The sequence below is a fragment of the Stegostoma tigrinum genome, chromosome 2, assembly GCF_030684315.1.
Source record: "Stegostoma tigrinum isolate sSteTig4 chromosome 2, sSteTig4.hap1, whole genome shotgun sequence".
NCBI lineage: Eukaryota > Metazoa > Chordata > Chondrichthyes > Orectolobiformes > Stegostomatidae > Stegostoma > Stegostoma tigrinum.
In genome coordinates this window covers 105710376-105732544 of record NC_081355.1, presented here as the reverse complement: position 1 = coordinate 105732544, position 22169 = coordinate 105710376, and the positions used below count along the sequence as shown (strand labels likewise).

Sequence of the window (22169 nt, the reverse complement as noted above, 5' to 3'; positions counted from 1 at the left end):
GCATCTCAGGAGCACAAAAGTTGACGTTTCGGGCCTAGACCCTTCATCAGAGAGGGGGATGGGGTGAGGGTTCTGGAATAGTTAGGGAGAGAGGGGGAGGCGGACCGAAGATGGAGAGAAAAGAAGATAGGTGGAGAGAGTATAGGTGGGGAGGTAGGGAGGGGATAGGTCAGTCCAGGGAAGACGGACAGGTCAAGGGGGTGGGATGAGGTTAGTAGGTAGGAGATGGGGGTGCGGCTTGGGGTGGGAGGAAGGGATGTTTGGGAGGAAGAACAGGTTAGGGAGGCAGAGAGAGGTTGGACTGGTTTGGGGATGCAGTGGGTGGAGGGGAAGAGCTGGGCTGGTTGTGTGATGCAGTGGGGGGAGGGGACGAACTGGGCTGGTTGAGGGATGCGGTGGGGCAAGGGGAGATTTTGAAGCTCGAGAAGTCCACATTGATACCATTGGGCTGCAGGGTTCCCAAGCGGAATATGAGTTGCTGTTCCTGCAACCTTCGGGTGGCATCATTGTGGCACTGCAGGAGGCCCATGATGGACATGTCATCTAAAGAATGGGAGGGGGAGTGGAAATGGTTTGCGACTGGGAGGTGCAGTTGTTTTTTGCGAACTGAGCGGAGGTGTTCTGCAAAGCGGTCCCCAAGCCTCCGCTTGGTTTCCCCAATGTAGAGAAAGCCGCACCGGGTACAGTGGATGCAGTATACCACATTGGCAGATGTGCAGGTGAACCTCTGCTTGATGTGGAATGTCATCTTGGGGCCTGGGATGGGGGTGAGGGAGGAGGTGTGGGGACAAGTATAGCATTTCCTGCGGTTGCAGGGGAAGGTGCCGGGTGTGGTGGGGTTGGAGGGCAGTGTGGAGCGAACAAGGGAGTCACGGAGAGAGTGGTCTCTCCGGAAAGCAGACAGTGGAGGGGATGGAAAAATGTCTTGGGTGGTGGGGTCGGATTGTAAATGGCGGAAGTGTCGGAGGATAATGCGTTGTATCCGGAGGTTGGTAGGGTGGTGTGTGAGAACGAGGGGGATCCTCTTGGGGCGGTTGTGGCGGGGGCGGGGTGTGAGGGATGTGTCGCGGGAAATGCGGGAGACGCGGTCAAGGGCGTTCTCGATCACCGTGGGGGGAAAGTTGCGGTCCTTAAAGAACTTGGACATCTGGGATGTGCGGGAGTGGAATGTCTTGTCGTGGGAGCAGATGCGGCGGAGGCGGAGGAATTGGGAATAGGGGATGGAATTTTGGCAGGAGGGTGGGTGGGAGGAGGTGTATTCTAGGTAGCTGTGGGAGTCGGTGGGCTTGAAATGGACATCAGTTACAAGCTGGTTGCCTGAGATGGAGACTGAGAGGTCCAGGAAGGTGAGGGATGTGCTGGAGATGGCCCAGGTGAACTGAAGGTTGGGGTGGAAGGTGTTGGTGAAGTGGATGAACTGTTCGAGCTCCTCTGGGGAGCAAGAGGCGGCGCCGATACAGTCATCAATGTACCGGAGGAAGAGGTGGGGTTTGGGGCCTGTGTAGGTGCGGAAGAGGGACTGTTCCACGTAACCTACAAAGAGGCAGGCATAGCTGGGGCCCATGCGGGTGCCCATGGCCACCCCCTTAGTCTGTAGGAAGTGGGAGGAGTCAAAAGAGAAGTTGTTGAGTGTGAGGACGAGTTCAGCTAGGTATGATTTATAAAACCTGGTTCCTGACTGGCCTCTGACTTCTCCAGTAAAACATCAGATGGGACCTTAACATATCCTATTCAAGAACGTGAATACAACTTTGAATGCTGCATCAAAGAAACAGCAAAATGATCAGGAGATGGAAGCAAACACGGTGAATGGACATCAAGTACACACAATGTGAATGCACTTATATCCAATGCACTGCATGTACTACCTACTATTTAGGCACCATAATCTTATAGCAGCGCTCTGTCTTGGGGGATAGACTTGAAAAGGAAATCTATCAAAAGAAATGTATAACCTCATGATCCCAGAACAGGAGACAGAACTACAGTCCAATATCACCATTGGATTTCCAGTGAAAGTGATACCACTCCATAACCCTCTATTACATTGTTGTTCTGAGCAATCATCTTAATTATGCAGAATAAGTGAGCATCATGTGCACAGATCCAATGTGAACAGATGAAAGAGGCTATGCATAAATATTCAAAGCCTAAAATTCGCTTTAACATTTATCAGCCGCAAAACATACATTTTTCAAAAGACCATACTGTAGCTTTCTCTGAGGCTTGAGGCAACATTGATCACAATCATATTACACATTCAGCATCTGTTTTGTGCTTCACCAACAGGACCAGAGTTTTGTGAAATTCTAGGCAGTCTGTAAACACAGAATGAGATCAAGTGTCTCGATTAATGCTCCTTATATTTCTATAAATCAAGCATCCAAAATCTTCCTTGTAAGACTAGAATGCCACTCCTTGGCCTCTTAGAGACTCCCGGTAAATGTTACAACCTAACACTCCTGGCATGAAACGTCACCTGCTGCTGATGTACATTGGAAATTCAGATATGAAGGTCAATTCCTGCAATACCCATTGCCATGTAGTCGAAGCCAAATTATTCCTCTGTGTCAAAACCGGTGGCGAAATTGTTGACATGCCATGCTCAGTCTCATAATAAGGAACAGTCTCTTAGATGAACACCATAGCTTAAGTGAAGAGAAAATGAGAATTTCTTTTCAAAGTCGGGGGAAGAGAGAGATAACCCATGGAAGATGGTACACGAGGTATAGCACTGGCCTTTGTTTATGTAAAGAGACAAGGGATACAGTAATGAAGTGATTTGTATGAACTGCCATGGAAATTCATGTTGGTGGGCTCTGCAGCCTTTTGCTTCCCCTCTGGATCATCCTCAATAGTATCTCCATGAATGAACTCTATCAGTGCTCAAATGCAAAATTTTCTGATGCCTGTCTACAGCTGAGCTATCAGATAATCCAATGGGACAGAGCAGAAGCAAAATCAGGAATCAATCACACAGTATGAAAGGTAGTTATGGTTAAAATAGTCATAGCTTTCAACATTCAAACTGACTTTCAACAATATGTGAAAGTATTTCATTGTAGCAGAATCAAATAATGAGAGAAATTACCTCATTAGCGTCAATCCCATTGTTGACCGACCACGTTGTCTGGAAGTACTCAAGCATTCGCTGTTTGAGCTGCTTTGGCAGATGATGGACTCGAATGAAATCTTTTAGATCTTTGATTCTGTGGTGATACAGAGACCATCTGGAGTACATGCGCTGAATGATTGCAGTTACATTCCCAAATACCAATGCATGCATCAATGCTGAGAAGAAAGAAAAGCAAGTAGTTAATAGGTCATACAACAATGTTAGTAAAATAGGTCAGTTTATAGGATTGTAAAGCACCAATGTGTATGGATGAGCGGGTTACTTGCCAAAAGCAAAACAGTTCTTGGTATTGCTGATCTTGCAATCCCAATAAACTGAACCCTGCCCAATTATGAATGGGAAGTTTTTCAGAGTTACCTTCCAGCTGCTAGCTAGAAGTTCTTACGAGGGCTCATCATCATCATAGAATCCCTACAGTGTGGTATCAGACCCTTCGGCCCAACAAGTCCACACCAATCCTCAGAGCACCCATCCAAACCCATTTACCTATAACCCACCTAATCAATACATCCCTGAAGACCATAAGACCATAAGACATAGGAGTGGAAGTAAGGCCATTCGGCCCATCAAGTCTACTCCACCATTTAAATCATGGCTGATGGGCATTTCAACTCCACCTCCCTGAAGCCCTTGATTCCTTGTGAAATCAAGAATTTGTCGATCTCTGCCTTGAAGGCATCTAACGTCCCGGCCTCCACTGCACTCCATGCAATGAATTCCACAAGCCCACCACTCTCTGGCTGAAGAACACTACAGGCAACTTAGCATGGCCAATCCACCTAGCCTACACATCTTTGGACTGTGGGAGGAAACTGGAGCATCTGGAGGAAATCCACGCAGACATGAGGAGAATGTGCAAACTCCACACAGTCAACCGAGGCTGGAATCGAACACGGGTCCCTGATGCTCTGAGGCAGCAGTGCTAACCACTGAGCCACCGTAAGATGTATACTCAACTTGCAAACATTTAGTAAGAGAATTCAGCAAAAAGTCTCTTATTTTCTCAAAATAATTATTTTATGAGTATTTTACAACCTGGTAAAATCGAAAATATGAACAGAAAATACTCTCATGACAAGTGTAACTGTGTTGTTAATGTGTAACAATAACATTAACATATTGAATCTACAGAGCTGTATAATTTGTAGCCAGCTTTCAAAGTTATTGCAATGCTCTTAATTTAATTACGACAGATCAATCAAATCATTAGAAAAGAACTTTGGCTGTGTTTAGACCATGCATAAGTCTGCTAACCATGTAATTATATTGTTCCTCAAACCATAACCAGGGGAACAGTTCTTTATGGCACAATATCAATTTTGCAGCCAACCCCTTATTTCCCCAGATCAAGCTTCTCCAATCCCAGACCTTCAGTGCCCCTTGAATGTGTACATGGGGGATGAGTACCAGCATATCGAAGCAAGAACATAAATAAGGGTCATAACGGATGAGAGTGGTTGATAGTGCTGGAGGAGAAAGTAGCTCTACATTACGTAGAAGCAGATGAAGCTGGAAAATGAGCAAGACATTGAAAAATTGGGCCAAACAAGATGAATAAGCTTGGTGAGTTAAAAGCACAGACAGACATGTGGGAGCAAGATGTAGTGGCCATAACAGAAATGAGGTTAAAAATGCTGAGTATTTGAAGCTAGATATCCAAGGATATAAAGTGCTCAGAAAAAAATAGAGAAAGGAAAAAGGGAGATAGATAGCAGCATTGACCAGGGAACAGATCAGAGAATTGGAAAAAGAAGATGTTCTTGAGATAATAATCCAGAGGATCTGAGTGAGGGCCCTCACTCCACAGACGTGCAACAGAATATTATTCTCAGATTTATCTCTGTTGGCAGCCCCCACAAAAGAACAGAATAGGAAAGATTGTAAAACATACAGAAAGTGATATTAAAACGAAGGTAAAGCCAAGAAGCAAATTAAGTATCAGACATAAAACAGGAGCAATAGAAACACAAATAGAAAGAATAACTAAAGGCATTGAGAAAAAAGTAGCATAACAAAACATATGACATAATGAATTACTGGGTATGGGGAGCAAGGAGATAGCACAGTCCAGTAATAAATATGCTTTGTTATATAGTGTTAAAGCACCTTGTCATAGGAGATTAACGTATGCTAACCAAAACCAGATGAACATTGAGTATAGAACTGAATTTTACTTGCAACTAAATTCATTTTAGTCCCTGGCCTGTATTCATGTGACAGATTTCATTCACCTCAGTTCACCATTAACAATAGGTATATATTTTACTAGCCACAAATTAGATTATGATGTGTTGCTTGTGGGTGTCAGTGCTACTCAAGACCCAAACATGAAAAATTACCATAACCCTTTTATCTGCTTCCCATATGGTCCATGTTGTGTGCCTTGACACTTAAAGTAAGATAGCACAGGTGTACTCTGTGCACACTGGAAGCTTGCAGCTTAGGTGGATCATGATGTCAAATAGGTTCTGTTGCTCAGTTGGCTGGAAGGCTGATTTGAGATACAGCGTGATGACAGCAGCGGAGGTTCAATTCCTGAACTGGCTGAGTTATCATGAAGGACTCTCCTTCTCCAATCCTCTGGTCACCTGAGAAATGGTGCCCCTCAGATTAAACCACCACCAGTCATCTCTCTCTCATCCCAGTCTCTAACATTTTGATGCACAATTTTCCATCTTGGATCTCACAAGTCCAGTTAATGTGCTCTCTCCTGTATACCCACTTCTATAAGTTCCACTATGTGAGGGCCCTCGCCAACATTATACAAATGGCAAGCCATCGAACTTCCATGTTTAGTTATTTATAGTGTTATAGTGTCATACTGCACAGAAATAGATCCTTCAGTCAAACTTGTCTGTACTGACCAGGTATCTCAATATGACCTAAGGATAATAAAATGTGAGGCTGGATGAACACAGCAGGCCAAGCAGCATCTCAGGAGCACAAAAGCTGACGTTTCGGGCCTAGACCCTTCATCAGAGAGGGGGATGGGGAGAGGGAACTGGAATAAATAGGGAGAGAGGGGGAGGCGGACCGAAGATGGAGAGTAAAGAAGCTAGGTGGAGACAGTGTCCAACCTTGGTCCAACCTGTCTCTGCCTCCCTAACCGGTTCTTCCTCTCACCCATCCCTTCCTCCCACCCCAAGCCGCACCCCCAGCTACCTACTAACCTCATCCCACCTCCTTGACCTGTCCGTCTTCCCTGGACCGACCTATCCCCTCCCTACCTCCCCACCTACACTCTCTCCACCTATCTTCTTTACTCTCCATCTTCGGTCCGCCTCCCCCTCTCTCCCTATTTATTCCAGTTCCCTCTCCCCATCCCCCTCTCTGATGAAGGGTCTAGGCCCGAAACGTCAGCTTTTGTGCTCCTGAGATGCTGCTTGGCCTGCTGTGTTCATCCAGCCTCACATTTTATTATCCTGGAATTCTCCAGCATCTGCAGTTCCCATTATCTCTCTCAATATGACCTAATCCCATTTGCCAGCATTTGGCTTATATCCCTATAAGCCCTTCCTATTCATATATCCATCCAGATGCCTCCACCACTTTCTCTGGCATCTTCCAGACATACACCACCTTCTGCCTTAAAAAAAATTGCTCAGGTCCCTTTTAAATCTTCCTCCTCTCATCTTAAAACCTATGTCCTCTAGTTTTGGACTCCCCCACTCCAGGAAAAAGACCTTGGCTATTCACCCTATCTATGCATCTCAAATAAACCTCTATAAGATCACCCCTCATTTTTTCTAGTGAACAGTTAATTACTGTACCTTTTGAGTTCAGTTATGCTAGCTCAGCTTTCTATAAACAATAGCAGTGAGTGTTTTTGGACAATAAAAACCTCTGTATAAGTCCAGCTGTACAAAGCAGTTGTCATCTTTGCATTTCTGTACTGCATTGAGACCTGGACTGGGTTTCTGCTATACTTGACTGTGCTAGTGAAATTGTTACAAAATGCCTCCACCACATTTTCTGGATTCAATGAGAGGTCTGTCCATGCAATCTGCACAAAGATTTAGGTAAAACTCCTGCCAAATTAAATACAATGGACTGGAAATTGTACACAGATGGCTGACAAACATTTTCTTGTGCCATGTATTATTTTTGCACCACCTAAATTCTAGATTGACTGCTCTGTAATGGCATTCTGAATCTCCACTTGAAGTGAGATAGTGTTGATGTGTATGGCTGGGAGTAGCTTGCTGCCAGTCATTCAAAATTATATCAACACATATTCAAACATATATTCCAGCAAGATGGCAGCAGGGCAAGATGCTCCATTCAGAGTGCATCTCTGACCCCACCTCACGCAAGGCAGTGTCTGAGACACTTACATTTCACCCAGGCAGGTAATGAAATGGGTCACGTCCCACAACTCACTCTGCATCTTCACAATTAGGCAAGGGTGGCATTGCCAGTGGTTGTCATGCCAATTATCTTTGGAGGAAGAAGCAGCCAACATGACCCCATCGTGGCATCAGGAAGACAACAGTTGCCTGTGTAAAAGGAAAGGAGATTGTATGCCCCCTTACTGGCCAAAGAGAAGAATGAGGGAGTACATGGATTTGGGAGAATGTGGGGATTACAGTGGTACAGCAAACCAGTGAGTGCACACATGTGGTTCTGTGGGGCCTACACATGGTCTCAACACAAAGGCTACTATTCATTGCCATTCAGCTGATGACTGACCAGTGCTCAGAAGGTCCTCTGGCTGAATGCTTGCTATGTTGGGAGCAGCCATGGCCTATTCATCCTGCATGTCAGCCATACCCACCATCTTTGGCCAGCTATAAAGGACTGCAGGTTAGCTGCTGGGAAATGAAGGACACATTTTCTAGACTTGTCCTATAATTCGAACCATGTAGAAGCCAGGAATCTTGTGGAGCAAACTGTGGGAATGCTGAAGGAAGTGTTACAGTATCTCGAGGGAAATACGTCAGCTCTTCCAATCCCCTACCTACACCCCTTACAATCATCTGAACTCATCTCCAAGGTTGTGATAGATTGCTGCATCTTCCGTAACCCTGCCCTTTCGAGCAGAGCCCACCTCCAGAGGAAGGGAGGAAGAACTATCATCCCTCTGCTCTGAATGGGCTGTCCATGACTGAACACTTGGAATGCAATTCTCCTGAAGTGTCATAGATGTGTCACAGATGTTCGACAATTCCCCATCTTTCAAATCATTTGCTGCATCAGACCATCCTCTTGACTCAATTTTCTTGAAAGTAAGCTAATTAATAAAAAAGCACCCCACAATGACTTTATCTAATTATATCCAATAAATTTATAATAATACACAGACTGAACTGTGATTCCCTTGCTGCCTGTGTTGTGGGTGCCTCACCCTGGCCTGGTGCTCTTACTCAGTGGCTGCAATATGGTTGTTGGGAACCTATGGAATTTCTCAGGAAGGGGCTGAGGAATAGTGCCGTAGGATTATCACAAACAGCTCTGGCCCCTTAGTGCCCAGCTTCAAACTGGTTGATGTCTGCACGGGCGTCTGAAGCCTGGGCGGGTTCAGAGTCAACTGCAGGGGCTCCGAGATGTTGACTGGATTCTGCCTTTGCTTCAACAGAGGCTGAGACATTGGCTGTCAGATGGTCTATCACGGCAGGAAAGCAAGCATTCACATGGAGTTGGCTTCCATGCTGCAAATTGTCAACACAAAGCTGGAGCCAGGCACCAGCATGTTCCTTGATAGTGGCAAGAGACTCTCTAACAGACCTGCCAATGCAATCAGTATTTTTGAGTATTTGCCCAGGAGTGTTTTTCCTGCAAGCCTCCACATCTCATCTGTGTCTTCAGCAGCAGAACAGCTTGACTTTGCCCGCTGGTGGGCTGGCACATGAACTCGCCTTTTTCTCTGGCCTGGTCTCCTTGTGCCTGTGTGCTGCTCCTGACTCCATATTACCATCTAACATTCTCTTAGTGCCAGTATCTGGTGGCTGCAAGGGTCAGATATAATGATGATGCTTTTCCAGCATATGTCTGTTGTTCCTCTCACCCTTCATGAAGAGGATGCACCGTCTGGCGTGGTAGAAGCAACTCATAGCTCTCTGAAAGCAGAAGTACAAAGCAGGAGGCTTGGAATGAGGGAATAATGGTTGGATGCAAAAGCCAAGCAATCTATTGTCTGACATCTGCTGCAAGCATCTAATGTTAAAAAGCCAGAAGAGGGTGAGGTGTACATTGAAAAGTGGCAAAGGCAGAAACATATCTATCTTCATAGCATCAGCAACATCAGATGCAATGGGCTCAGTACAGCCATCCTCTCCAAAGGGCTCAGTCAAAGCAGGCCTGTCTATCCTTCATCAGCTTTCTACTGCTCCCTGTGGTTATGGATCACAGTGCCTTAAAAATAGGGCAGATTTCTGTGAGGGTGTTGCAATTTGTTCAGTCATGTGCCTGCCGTAGCTGAATAGCTGGAGCTACGTAGAAGCACTGAGTGATGGCGAGAGACTGGAAACACTGGTATATACGTGAAGGTGAGGTGGATTATCTGAATTAGACTATGATACACAGAATAGCAAGAGATGTTGTCAGAGCCAATGAGGGGGAAATATTGACAGAGTTGGGGTGGTGGAGGAGATGTTGACTGAGCCGTTGGCAGTGGGGGGAGGGGGTGTTGGAGGGGTGCGTTGAGGGGGGTAGGAGATGTTGACAGAGCCAGGAGGTAGGAGATGTTGACAAACAGGGGGGTGAAATGAGACATCGAGGGCCAAAGTGCCTGTACTGCGTAGTAATGTTCTATATTCTATTGATGGAGCCAGAGATGATGGGGGCTGGGGGAGCAGGGACGATGTTGATTGGACAGCGGACACTAGACTCCAGGAACGTGAGCAGCTCCCATTTCCATTCAGGGTGCACACTTCAGGGTCTCCTATATGGATGGCTTCTTTTCTTTTCATAGTCCCGTTGTTAATGCCTGCAGTGCCACATCATAAAACCTGGTATCCCTCTTTCCATTCTTTTTGTCTCACGACCTCTTATTGCAACCAGATCCTGTGGTGGAGTTCCTCAAGTTATTCCAGTTCTAGACGAACGTACAAAACCATTAAGCTCCCAGGAGAGGAAGGATCAACTGGCTCTTCTCCTTTATTCATCAAGGTGGCTTTGCAAAGAAGCCTTTCCCAGTGGCTGCCTTTCTCCCAAACTGACTGGCTTTATGTTAAAAGGAGCCAATTTGGCCAGGTTTTCTTGAATTAACAGTATAGTTCCTATCAATTGGCTTGGCTAAGCCACTTAGCTTCTAGCACTCAGAGCAAAAGAATTGTTTTTGCTGCAGTGCAAAGGTGAGGAGTTGGCGGTTCTTCAACTGTGACTAGCATAGCACATGAGGACACGAACCTTACACATGGCCCTCAATTCACAAGCACACACAGGCCAGAGTTGCAGTCAAACTTTAAGCCTTTTTGAAAAAAAAATCCTGAAAAGACAAAATACAATAAATATTTGCAAGTAACAGGTTTCTTAACAGTCAACATCCGCATTAGACCCAAGATAGCGGCAGAGTAGGATGCTGCAGCTGGAGCTTGTCCGCTCCATCTGTTTCTTTTCTTTCTCTTCCTTTTTTCTTTTCTCTCTGTCTTTTTCCTCATCTGCCAGTGGCCCTGAGTGATGGCCAGCAGGCCCACAGCAGGAGCAGCCTGAGGGCCTGGAGCTAAGATGGCTACTAGTTGGGAACTGGTGGAGCCCGGTCAGACCACATGGAAACCCTTATAGAAAGGCTGTAATGTCCAACTTTTTATCTTTATTTCTTATTTTATTTTAATTTGTACTTATACTGTGCACATCTGTAATGTAGTGTAACGTTTTTCTTTATTTTCTCTATTCTTTGTACCTAGATACTTCGTACCAAAGCTGGCTGTGTGTTGGCGGCATTGTACAATCTTCACTGTACTCCTGCTCTTCTGTAACTTCAGTACATATTACAAGAAACCGAATTCTAATTCTCTTCTTGTTACATTTCTCGCTGTCTGAAGTTTCCCTGACATTCCATGGGTCCCACATAGTTATTTGTCAGGCAGCACTGAAATTTACATCTGAAAACTAGTTTGTTTGTCTGGAGTAGTCCTCAATGGCTTAGAAGGGGTGGACGCTGGGAATTTGTTTCAATTAGGTGGGGAGACTAGGACCTGTGGGCACGGCCTTAAAATTAGATGGGGTAAATTTAAAATGGAAATGAGACGACATTTCTTCAGCCAGGGAGTGGTGGGCTTGTGGAATTCATTGCTACAGAGTGCAGTGGAGGCCGGGACGTTGGATGCCTTCAAGGCAGAGATCGACAAATCCTTGATCTCAGAAGGAATCAAGGGCTACAGGGAGAGTGCAGGAAAAGTGGAGTTGAAATGCCCATCAGCCATGATTTAAATGGTGGAGTGGACTTGTTGGGCCAAATGGCCTTACTTCCACTCCTATGTCTTATGGTCTTATGGTCTCTTCTTTAAATAAAAAAAAATTCTGAAATTAAAAATTAAAAACTTCCACAGTACTTTAAGGTTCTGGTCCATTGTCATGACACCATGCTTTTCTTCACAGCTAAATTTTCTTGAGGCAGTTCCAACAGTTCTCCTTTGAGATGGGTAGGATCATGGTTAGAGGCTGTTAGAGGCTATTAAAGGCTGTTAGAGGCTATTAGAGGCTGTTGGAGGCTATTAGAGGCTGTTAAACCATGCATCATGTCAACCAGGTGCCTGTGAGCATTGAGCCAATCAGCACTGAACTTCATACTGAAGTCATTTCGGTGAGGAGGCATGACATTCACGTGCTTAAATTTTTAATTATATCATATTTTGAAATCTAAAAGATTAAATAGCTCGGAAACATTTTGGTTTCATCAATACATATTGATATCTCCATTATTAATTATGACTGTAACTGAGCACTACCATTGATAATAAATAAGTTACTGACTGAAATGGAGATCGGAAATGGAGATTGCATTATGACTCTTTTCAACAGAATTCATAAGTACACAGAAAACACTTTGAATAGATATAAGGTAAACATGAAAACAGGCAGCAAGAGTAGGCCACTCAGCCCTTCAAGCCTGTTCTGCCATTCCATTTGATCATGGCTGGCCCTCTGTCTCTATGCCATATTCCTGTTTTCCGAGAGTACCCCTTGATGCCTTTAAAATCTCAAACATTGAATAAAAGCCTTCATCATTTTAAATCTGTCAGAGAAACTGAATACGAAGAGGCAAAGGTGTACACAATGAAGCAAATAAAATTTTACCTAGACCAGTGAGGAGACTGATGAGAGATTCAACAGGACATGTACTTTTTGAGCTTCTTCATTGGCCACTCATAAGATGACCCACAGGATATCCACCTCCAGATGTTTTAATGGAGTGCAGCAGGTGTCCAATGCAATACAGCTTGCTGCATGCTAACTCCCAAGTTGAATTTCCAACCTAATAAATCTTATGCAGACAGGCTATGTTGAAACAGTATATAACACACAAATATAAATGAACATACCTCCGATCAGCATTGTGCAGATGGAAAAGATCTTCTCTGCCTCAGTATTTGCAGAAACATTTCCGAATCCGACACTGGTCAGGCTGCTGAGTGTGAAGTAGAGAGCAGCAATGTAGGCACTTCTGATTCCAGGACCTCCCAGTGTGTTATTGTCATAATATGGAGTTTCAAGGCGCTTTCCCAATTCATGCAGCCATCCTATAACCGCAGATTGAAAATGACTAATTACCAGTAGAACACGTCTTTAATTATTAAAGATGCAGCCACACAAAATTAGGAGTAGCCTCTTTCATCCCTTAATGATTCAATTGGATCATTATTGATCCAAAATTATCTCATCCTCGTTTATCCATTAGTACTCCATATCCCATGAGTAAACATTGAAGCGTAGGGGTGAAAAGTTATTGCAGGTAGGTGGAAATGTTTGTAATCAGATTAGCCATGGTTTTACTGAAAGGCAGAGCAGGTTTGAGGGGCAGACTGGCCTAATCCTGCTCCTAATTCATTATTCAGGACTTCAAGACATGCCCCAATTCCACTCCACAGTATGCATGGCAATTGTCTGATCACGGTCTTATTTTTCTTCCCTCCCTGGAACCGATGGGTATTAATTCACTGAGACCCAGCTTCAGCCACGGAGGCAATGATGCTGCTGCAGTGTGATTCCTTATAAAAGGCTATTGTCCTACAGGTCTATTTGGAATCATACAAGCTTTCGGAGGACAGCCTCTTCGTCAGGTGCAGTGACAGAACAGGGCACACTGACACAGAGTTTATAAGCAGAGAGATCAAGGGCAGAGACTTCAGAAGATCATACAACTGGTGTGAGTGGAGCGTCAGAGGATAAATCTCCACAGGTGACCAAGAGTGATAGACAGCGTGTGAAGTTTTTATAACGTCAATGTCAGTGCTGTGCTGTCATGATAATCAGGCAGAGCCGTAGGAATATACAAAAGGTGATATTTCCAGTCAGACACGGAATTGTAGTTGTGGAGCTTTGTTCAGAATCAGTCTCAGAGTTTTGACCTGGTACCAAGTTGGTTTTAGTCCGAAGGTTGGCATTTTTAAGATGCCACACTGACTGAAAGTGAGTACAAAGTGTGTGTGTGTGTGTGTGTGTGTGTGTGTGTGTGTGTGTGTGTGTGTGTGTGTGTGTGAGATACAGCATGTGTGTGAGAGACTGTTTGGTGAGTGTGAGTATGTGTGTGAGTGAGAGTGTGTGAGGGAGTGTATAATAAGTAATTCAAAACCGTACAAACTAATTAAGGTAATGAGATCATAACAATTTATCAAGGTGGTGCTGTCAAAATGGAAGAGTAAGGAAGATTTTACAGATACAGAAGAGTGTGCTGGGGTCACCTGTAGTGCAACATGAACCCAAGACCATGGTTGATGCTGTCTTCATGGGTACAGAACTTGGCTACCAGTCTCCGCTTGGTGATTCTGCACTGTTGTGTATCTTAAAGTCTGCCTTGCAGGGTGCTTACCTTAAGGTTGCAGGCTGAATGACCTTGATTGCTGATGTGTACCCCCACTGGGAGGAAACAGTTTGGAATTACTTATTACTCTCTCTGTCTCTGTCTCTCTCTCTCTCTCTCTCTGTCTGTCTGTGTCTCTCTCTCTCTCTCTCTCTCTCTCACACACACACACACACACACACACACACACACACACACACCTATGGGATGAATAATTTCATCCATGATGTTTGTTTATTTGCAGATATATTCTATTTTCTTGAAAAAATACACTATTCGTAGTCACAATCAGTCAATGTGGCATCTTATAAATTCCAGCTTTCAGAATAAAACAAGTCTGATTTTGAATTAAAACTCTGAGACAGATTCTGAACAAAGCCTCACACCTATGATTTAGTGTCTGACCTGAGATATCACCTTTTATATATTCCTATGGCTCTGCCTGATTGTCATGACAGCACAGCACTGACATTGACATTAGAAATACTTTATGCGTTGTCTATCACTTTTGGTCACCTGCAGAGACTTATTATCGGACACTCCACTCACACCAGTTGTATGATCTTCTGAAGTCTCTGCCCTTGATCTCTCTGCTTATAAACTCTGTGTCAGTGTGCCCTGCTCTCTCACTGCACCTGACAAAGGGGCTGCGCTCCAAAAGCTTGTGTGATTCTGAATAAATCTGTTTGACTATAACCTGGTGTCATATGACTTCTGACTTTATCCAGCCCAGTCCAACATTGGCACCCCCACATTTTTGCCCCACCGCTCTTGGAGGCAGGCCTTCATCTGCCAATGGGCATGGAAGTCTTGCTTCAGGCCAAATTAACAGCAATGGCTGCAAGATGACCCAGAAAAATGCAGCTGGACTCACCCAACTTATAAACCACCAGGCTAAAACCTAGCCCCTCATATTGGAAGCCCAGCAAATGCAGTATGACAAATGACATAGAATTTTCCAATCACCAAACGTTGATGAAATAACTGTGGAAAGGCTCTAATAAGTTGATAAATTTACATAGGCACATTACATTTTTAGTATAAACAAAGGGAATTATAATGGAAAAATATTGCAGTGAATTGGATCCCACAGACACCATAGACAGAGTAAGTGTCCAAAGAAAACCTTTTGTTTGTAAGGAGACTGACACTGTAACTGGGAAGGTCACTTTGTTGACAGAAAGGTTAGAGCACAGTGGACCTCGGTGAACCACATCAGTGGCTGAGAACAGGGGTGTACAAAATTGATCAGAATTGGAAGGGGACAGAGTAAGAGACAAGGCAGGGAGACAAGATGGAAAAAATTCACAGGAAAAGAGGAGGAAGAGGGAAGCTAGCATGGGGACAGGACAGAGACAAGAGATGGGAAAGAATGAGGGAGAAATGCATACAATTGTCACCTTAAAAACATGTTAATCCTGGAGTTGCAAATTTTTTGGAAGAGTTAGTATTTCTCTATACCAAACCAAACTGAAAATACAGCTGCAATTCAACGTAATGACTCAGATCTTCCAGTCTCAGATAGCCAGGTACCTGACATACTCTGAAAGATGCGAGTCAGGGTCTGTCAGAAATCCCAAGGCACTGGCTACGCAATGATTTCCCAGAAAGGTGAAACTTTCAATGGACAATTACACAGAACCCTCCAAAGACACTCCGCAGTTCTGAGTTAGAGTCAGAGACTTCAGACTCTTCCAGTTTACCAATCTTAACAGTTTTTCACGAAAAGTCAGAGACACTTAAACCTGCTTCACCTTCTGCCTAACAGTAAAGCTGAGCTCCAGCCACTCATATTGACCCAACAATCACATATTGAACCACATCCACCTAAAGCCCATGTAAACTCCCCCTGATAAACTGACCAACTCCACCCCCTACCAACACCCAATTCTTCCCCCAAAACACTTACTGGACCTCCTCCCTTGCCCTTATCCAGCTGCCACCTTACCTCTTTCTCACCTGCTGCCTTACCCCTCACAATGCCACATTATTCCCTCACCCCACTCACCTTATACACATATCTCTCTCCTTGGCAAAGTGCCTCTGAACATTTAAATCCTGGGATATGGTGGTTACTGCTATAAAACGGTTTGGCATTCAGCTCTGATCTTGCACTGCACCAAAAGTTTTCTAAGCAGATACTCTGCATTTCTTGAGAGACTTGAATCAGACGATCAGATCAGAGACACAGAGCTCCCAGGCTGGGTCAGTAAAAAGAAGCAGATTTGTAGTCTTACTGTCATCGATACTCCTCAGAAGATTTGTCTCAATAGCTCCACTGCCACCTCAAGCCCTTCACAGCCTGGTGGAGTCCCATGTTGTTCTATTCAACAGCCCTCTGGTAATCTCCTCCTTTTTGTATAACTCCACTTGCAGCTGCTCTGGTCAGCTGTTGCTGAACATAACAAATGCCTTTTATTAGACGCAGAGTGGTCCAGAGTGAGAGTTAGAGCCAATGAGGGAGCATCTGCAGGAGCATTATTCAACTTGAACAAAGTAGGGCCCAGCTGAACCAGGGGGAAGAACAGCAGGGATTCACTTGAAGCCAAGTCTGTTTCAGCTGGATGTGCGACACAGTGGAGGTCAAAGTGGCCGGAATAGATACACTTCTTAAAAGAGGGCAGCACTCACTGATACAGGAGCTATGCCCAAAAGCCTCAAATATGTTCAAACAGCAAATGTGTGAGAAGGTAGGTACATCTTTTAAAGGGCTTAATATAGTGCTGGTGATGCAGAGGAGATAAATCTGAAATCAAGCAGCAACCATCTAAAGCTGAAATTTAAAACTGAGACTGACCTGATGCAACAGATCTGGATAATGGGCAGTCTGTCGCTAGAATCTCCTAGGAACACGAAATGTGTTGGGCAGTAAACTAAACAGCACTGGGGGCTAAATGCCAACTTCCAGATGACGGATTGAAATCGGCAATTAATGTTGTGGGGGATTGAAGGTGGATTGAGATTCCTGGTGGCAAATGATGGGAACCTATTTCTAATGCATTATCATTTAATGTCAGTAAAACACTATTTCACCAGATTAAATGGTGATTTGCTGTTAAGTCTGCAAAGGAGGAACATGTTCCTTCAGATTCATGACTGGTTCAGTGTGGTATGTCACAGATAAGGTTGTCTCTCTAGGATGGGCTGTTTTTCTTTTATTGGAGGTTTCATTGCGTGATTGAATACATGGCATTGATGCAATGGCATTGGTCAGTAGTAGATCAAGGGGTGTGTGACAGGTTGATGGGGAGACAAAGTGAGGAACGGTCATCTGAACTTGTGGGGAAGGCTTATGTGAGAAAGAGAACTATACCGGGATAGTCAATATCTAGGAATGGCTGGTCAAGCACAATTAAGGGATATCTAAGGTTGCAGGATGGCACAGTAGCTTAGCAGTTAGCACTGCTGCCTCACAGCACCAGGGACCCAGGTTCAATTCCAGCCTTGGATGACTGTCTGTGGAGTTTGGACATTTTTCCTGTGTCTGCGGGTTTCCTCTGGGTGCTCTAGTTTCCTCCCACTTCCAAAGATGTGCAGGCTAGGTGGGCAGGCTATGCTAAATTGCCCATATTGTCTATAGGTTTGGAAATGCATGTGTGGGATGCTCTTTGGAGGGCCAGCGTGGACTTGGTGGGCTGAATGGCTTGACCCCATACTGTTGGGATTCTATGAAGAGAAAGGTGCAAGCAGGGAGGAGAAGTCCATTGTTTAGAGACAAATCAATGGCGATGGGAGCTGCATCCATTGTCACCCTTACTCAACATTCACTCACCATCTTGTTGAGTGAATGCTGCGTAAGGGTAATGATGGATGCTCCAATAGTCAAAGAAGGTCAAAGCAAGGGTGATGAAATACGGGTTAAGGGGTAGCATAGTGGTTAGCATTGCTGCCTCACAGTGCCAGGGCACCAGGTTCAATATCAGCATTAGGTAACTGCTCATATGGAGTATACATGCTCTCCCTGTGTTTGTGTGGTGTTCTGCTGAGTGCTGTGGTTTCCTCATACAGTCCAAAGATGTGCAGGTTGGGTGAATCGGCCATGCTAAATGTGAGTTTCTGTGGATAGTGGTAGTGGTGGTGGGGGGGTGTTTGTTGCTGAGTTGGGGTCTGGGTAGGATGCTGTTCGGAGGGTTGATGCAGACTCACTGCACTGATTGGTCTCTTTCTGCGCGGCAGGGAATCTATGATGAGCAAAGATCAAAAATGTCTGAGGGAGGATACAAGGGAGTTGACTTCAAGTTCTAGACATAATATTGGAGTGTCCAGGGGCATAATTGCAATAACATGAAAACATAACTGGAATACAGATTTTGATGTCTATGGTAGAGTGTGTGGAAATCAGGATGTGGCTGTTGCAAAGTATGTGGCTCCTGAAAGGTCAAAAGTCCTCAGTCAGGAGAAAGGCCAGAGAAACTGGTGACCAGATCTTTGATTGCCTTATGACCACTCAGGCAAAGGAAATGGCCAAAGTGAACCCAACTCTCTTACAAATTCTGGCACATCTGGAGAGAGTTTCTTTTTATTCATTCATGGGGCGGGGCGTTGTTGACGAAGCAGCATTTATTGCCCATCCCTAATTGCCTGGAGCACAGTTAAGAGTCAACCACATTGCTGTGGGTCTGGAGGCACATGTAGGCCAGACCAGGTAAGGATGGCAGATTACTTCCCTAAAGGCCAGATACAGTATTGGTCAGAATGCAACAATGAGCACCAGGGTAGGGTCAGAGAGTTCAGGATTTTGACGAGCAAGGGTCAGTGAGAAGCTGAGCGCTGGCACATAATGGAATGTATGACATATCGGCTAACTCGTGCAAATGTCACTGAAGGAATGTTGAAGACTCCTGTCGAGAGGAAGTCAATGCTTTCTGTTATTTACCTACAGCTATATTAGGAAATGCTAAGCTCTTGTGGATTGAGAGGCAATCCAATAGCACCAGCTTTAAAAGTTGCTGCAGAAGTGCATTTCTAAGTCAACAATTCCTTCCATGGTTCCACTGGGGACATCTTACATGCCACCGCTCAAAGATTCATCTAGGAGGTCACCAATACCCTGTTCAGAAGAATGAATGGGCTTACAAAATTCACCACAGACCCTGACAGCCAACCAGCCATTAATGTGGAAAAGGGGATCTGGTGGAATGTTGAGGAGATAGTATCAGAGATAATGGGAACTGCAGATGCTGGAGAATTCCAAGATAATAAAATGTGAGGCTGGATGAACACAGCAGGCCAAGCAGCATCTCAGGAGCACAAAAGCTGACGTTTCGGGCCTAGACCCTTCATCAGAGAGGGTCTCTGATGAAGGGTCTAGGCCCGAAACGTCAGCTTTTGTGCTCCTGAGATGCTGTTTGGCCTGCTGTGTTCATCCAGCCTCACATTTTATTATTATGGTGGAATGTTGAGATGCTTTCATCCTCCCCGATCTAGTCAACAGTGTACATGACCAATGGCTAGAAAGATAGAATGCAAGTCTGAGCAAATATTGTTGGATCTGGCTCTCCACAGCAATTCACAACCTCTTCATAAAGGAAATCACGTGCTCATATTGTGACCCATGATAGCACTTGGGATTTGTTTGGGCTTCGCAGTCAGTCACTCTGGATCTCTGCAAGATGTTCCTCTGCCTGCCTATGCACCTCCAGCAGGTTTCTTACAGCCATTTCCAGAAGCACATAGGACTCAGCACAGATCTGGTCTATAGCAGTCCTCTTAATATCTGAGATCTTGGCTGTTACATCCTCCATCTGTTGTACAGATGTACCCACCAGATTGTCACCCTGCGTCCAATCATGAAAGCAAAGCCACCTCGATGACGGTCTCTGCACTGGTGGTGAGTATATGGAGATAATGTGTTGGTGCATCATCTGAGTAATCATTTTGTTATTGTCAGAGATGGAGGCCAGACTTGCTGCAGACAGCTTTTGCTGTTTGTTAATGACTATGACCCCCCTGTAGTCGTGAACACAAAGAATTAGTTGACAGTTAAGCACATTCCTTTTCCTCATCAATGTATCCCGTCTGCATCATGGATGTTCAGTTCTGAACACTAAGCATCTTCTACCTGGCATCTATCCCCTCTTATATATTTATATTGCTTGATGCCCTTATAGGTGTGTCACTTTGTTGTGATCACTGTTACCAAAGCCTGGTTCATGGTTAACATGTAAAAATAAATGTTGCAATGTTATGGCAACATTTCATGGAAAACATGATTTTCCTTCTGGGGCCAAAATATTGACATTTCTACAATCAGAGTCCACCCCTCAGCAAGTGGGTATGTGGGGAATGGATTGTGCAGGAAGTGGTCATGAGCACAGATTTTCTCAGGCAACTTCGTCATTGGCTGGAGAGTTATTCAGTGTGCTAAATGGTTGGGACAGGAATGGGGACAGGAAGTGCAAGCCTGATTTAAACAGATCACTACAGCCATAACTATGGCTGTCCCTGAACTTTTGAATTGCAACTTCATGGAACAGGAACACCGGATCCCAGGGTAGGGGTGCTCCTCACTTTACAGATACAAATCTGCAGGTCCCTTATTGAGGTATTGAGGGAGAAGAGATAGAAAGGCAAAAGCAGCTGAACAAGCACGGATTAAGGCAATCAAGAGTGAATAGATAAGGTGACATTGGGAAGAATGAGGTCCACTACTTAGGTACAAGGGAAAATAAATCTAATCAAATCAAATTTTTAACTATAACTATGAAATTGAAGCTAAACACTGCTTTTTGTACAAGAGAAATAAATAAGGTGTATGAGTGACATAAAGGACTTTTGTTGAAATATCTGGAAATTTGCATCTCCTGCTGAGGTTTTAATTTTTTACTGCCACCATCTGCGAACTCTGTGCACCCCTCTTACCCATCCTACCTGTTATCAGCTTATTTAATTTTGGGGAAGCCGTGGCTAGTCCCTACTATATTGCAGCCTTATGCATGTGTCTGGCCTAACCCTGTGGGCAACTCGTGATTTTTTCATTTACTCGTGGGCCAGCATTTGTTGTCCAACCCCAGTTGCCTTTGATAACATGGTAGTAAGCTGTCTTCTTGAACTGCTGCAGTCCATGCACTTAGGTTGACCCACAATGCCCTTAGGGAGGGACTTCCAGAATTTGGATTCAGTGACAGTGAAGGAACAGTGGTATATTTCCAAATCAGAATGCTGAGTGGCTCAGAGGGGAATTTGCATGGTGTTCCTATGTATCTGCACCCTTGCATTTTTAAATTGAAGCAGGTTGTGTATTTGCAAGGTGTTGTCTAAGGATCTTTGGTGAATTTCTTAAAGATGGTACACATGAAAATGCCCCATTTATATTCCCTCTACATGTTGTCAATGGGTTTCTTAATAGCTAAGTAAGTGTGTTTCTGGTGTGACCTCCTCCTGACCTGAAAGAATCTTTTCAGTCCAGGACAGAAAACTGGTAAAGCAGCATGCCAGCTGACAATGCTAATTCCAGTGCCTGCCCATTTCCATTTCAGCTCCTCTTACTGACCTGACGCTCAACTGGAACAGAAAGATGCAGCCCCGATTTTCATGTAGCTGCCTCACCAATCTGCAGGGTATTGAAAAGGAAAATAAGAATGCACAGGGAAATCATTCCTTTATCTCCTGTTCCACTTAAATTTAAAACTAAAGAGCAAGCTGCTTCTTAGTGCACGTTGTCTATTTAAACGATTTATGGAAAAATTATATGCTTAAATTCTTATAGCTTGCTGAGTAAACAGGAGCTGCTGAAAATGCCAAAATTGTTCCCATGTCAACAATATTTAGTAAGTTTTGACAGAAACAATCTCAATTCAGTACAAATTTTTCAAATGCCTTGCTTATCAAATGTTGTTGACAATTTGATTTTATAAAAGATCATCCCCAAAGCTGAGCATGTAGCAGTTCTAAATAGTACATTTTTGAACATATTGTTGTCTTTTTCAAATACTCCCAAGGAGTGACTTCTAAAATCTGTCTATTTCTAGCAGTGAAAGCAGAAATACTTAAAGCAATGGCTCTGTCTTTCAAAACACATGGACTGTCAAAAATCCAATACAGCATCATATTTTTGTCCTCAATATTCAACAA

General features: G+C 44.3%; 1 protein-coding gene across 1 annotated transcript in view; it reads right to left on the bottom strand.

The window, feature by feature from the left end:
* Positions 1-22169, bottom strand: part of kcnh8 (potassium voltage-gated channel, subfamily H (eag-related), member 8) — a 381437-nt gene that overhangs the window by 112559 nt on the left and 246709 nt on the right. Inside the window, exons 8-9 of the mRNA XM_048548228.2 lie at positions 12619-12816; positions 3092-3291 (exon numbers count right to left, since the gene is read on the bottom strand). Of these exons, the coding sequence (XP_048404185.1) occupies positions 3092-3291; positions 12619-12816 (398 nt within the window). The remainder of the gene's footprint in view (positions 1-3091; positions 3292-12618; positions 12817-22169) is intronic.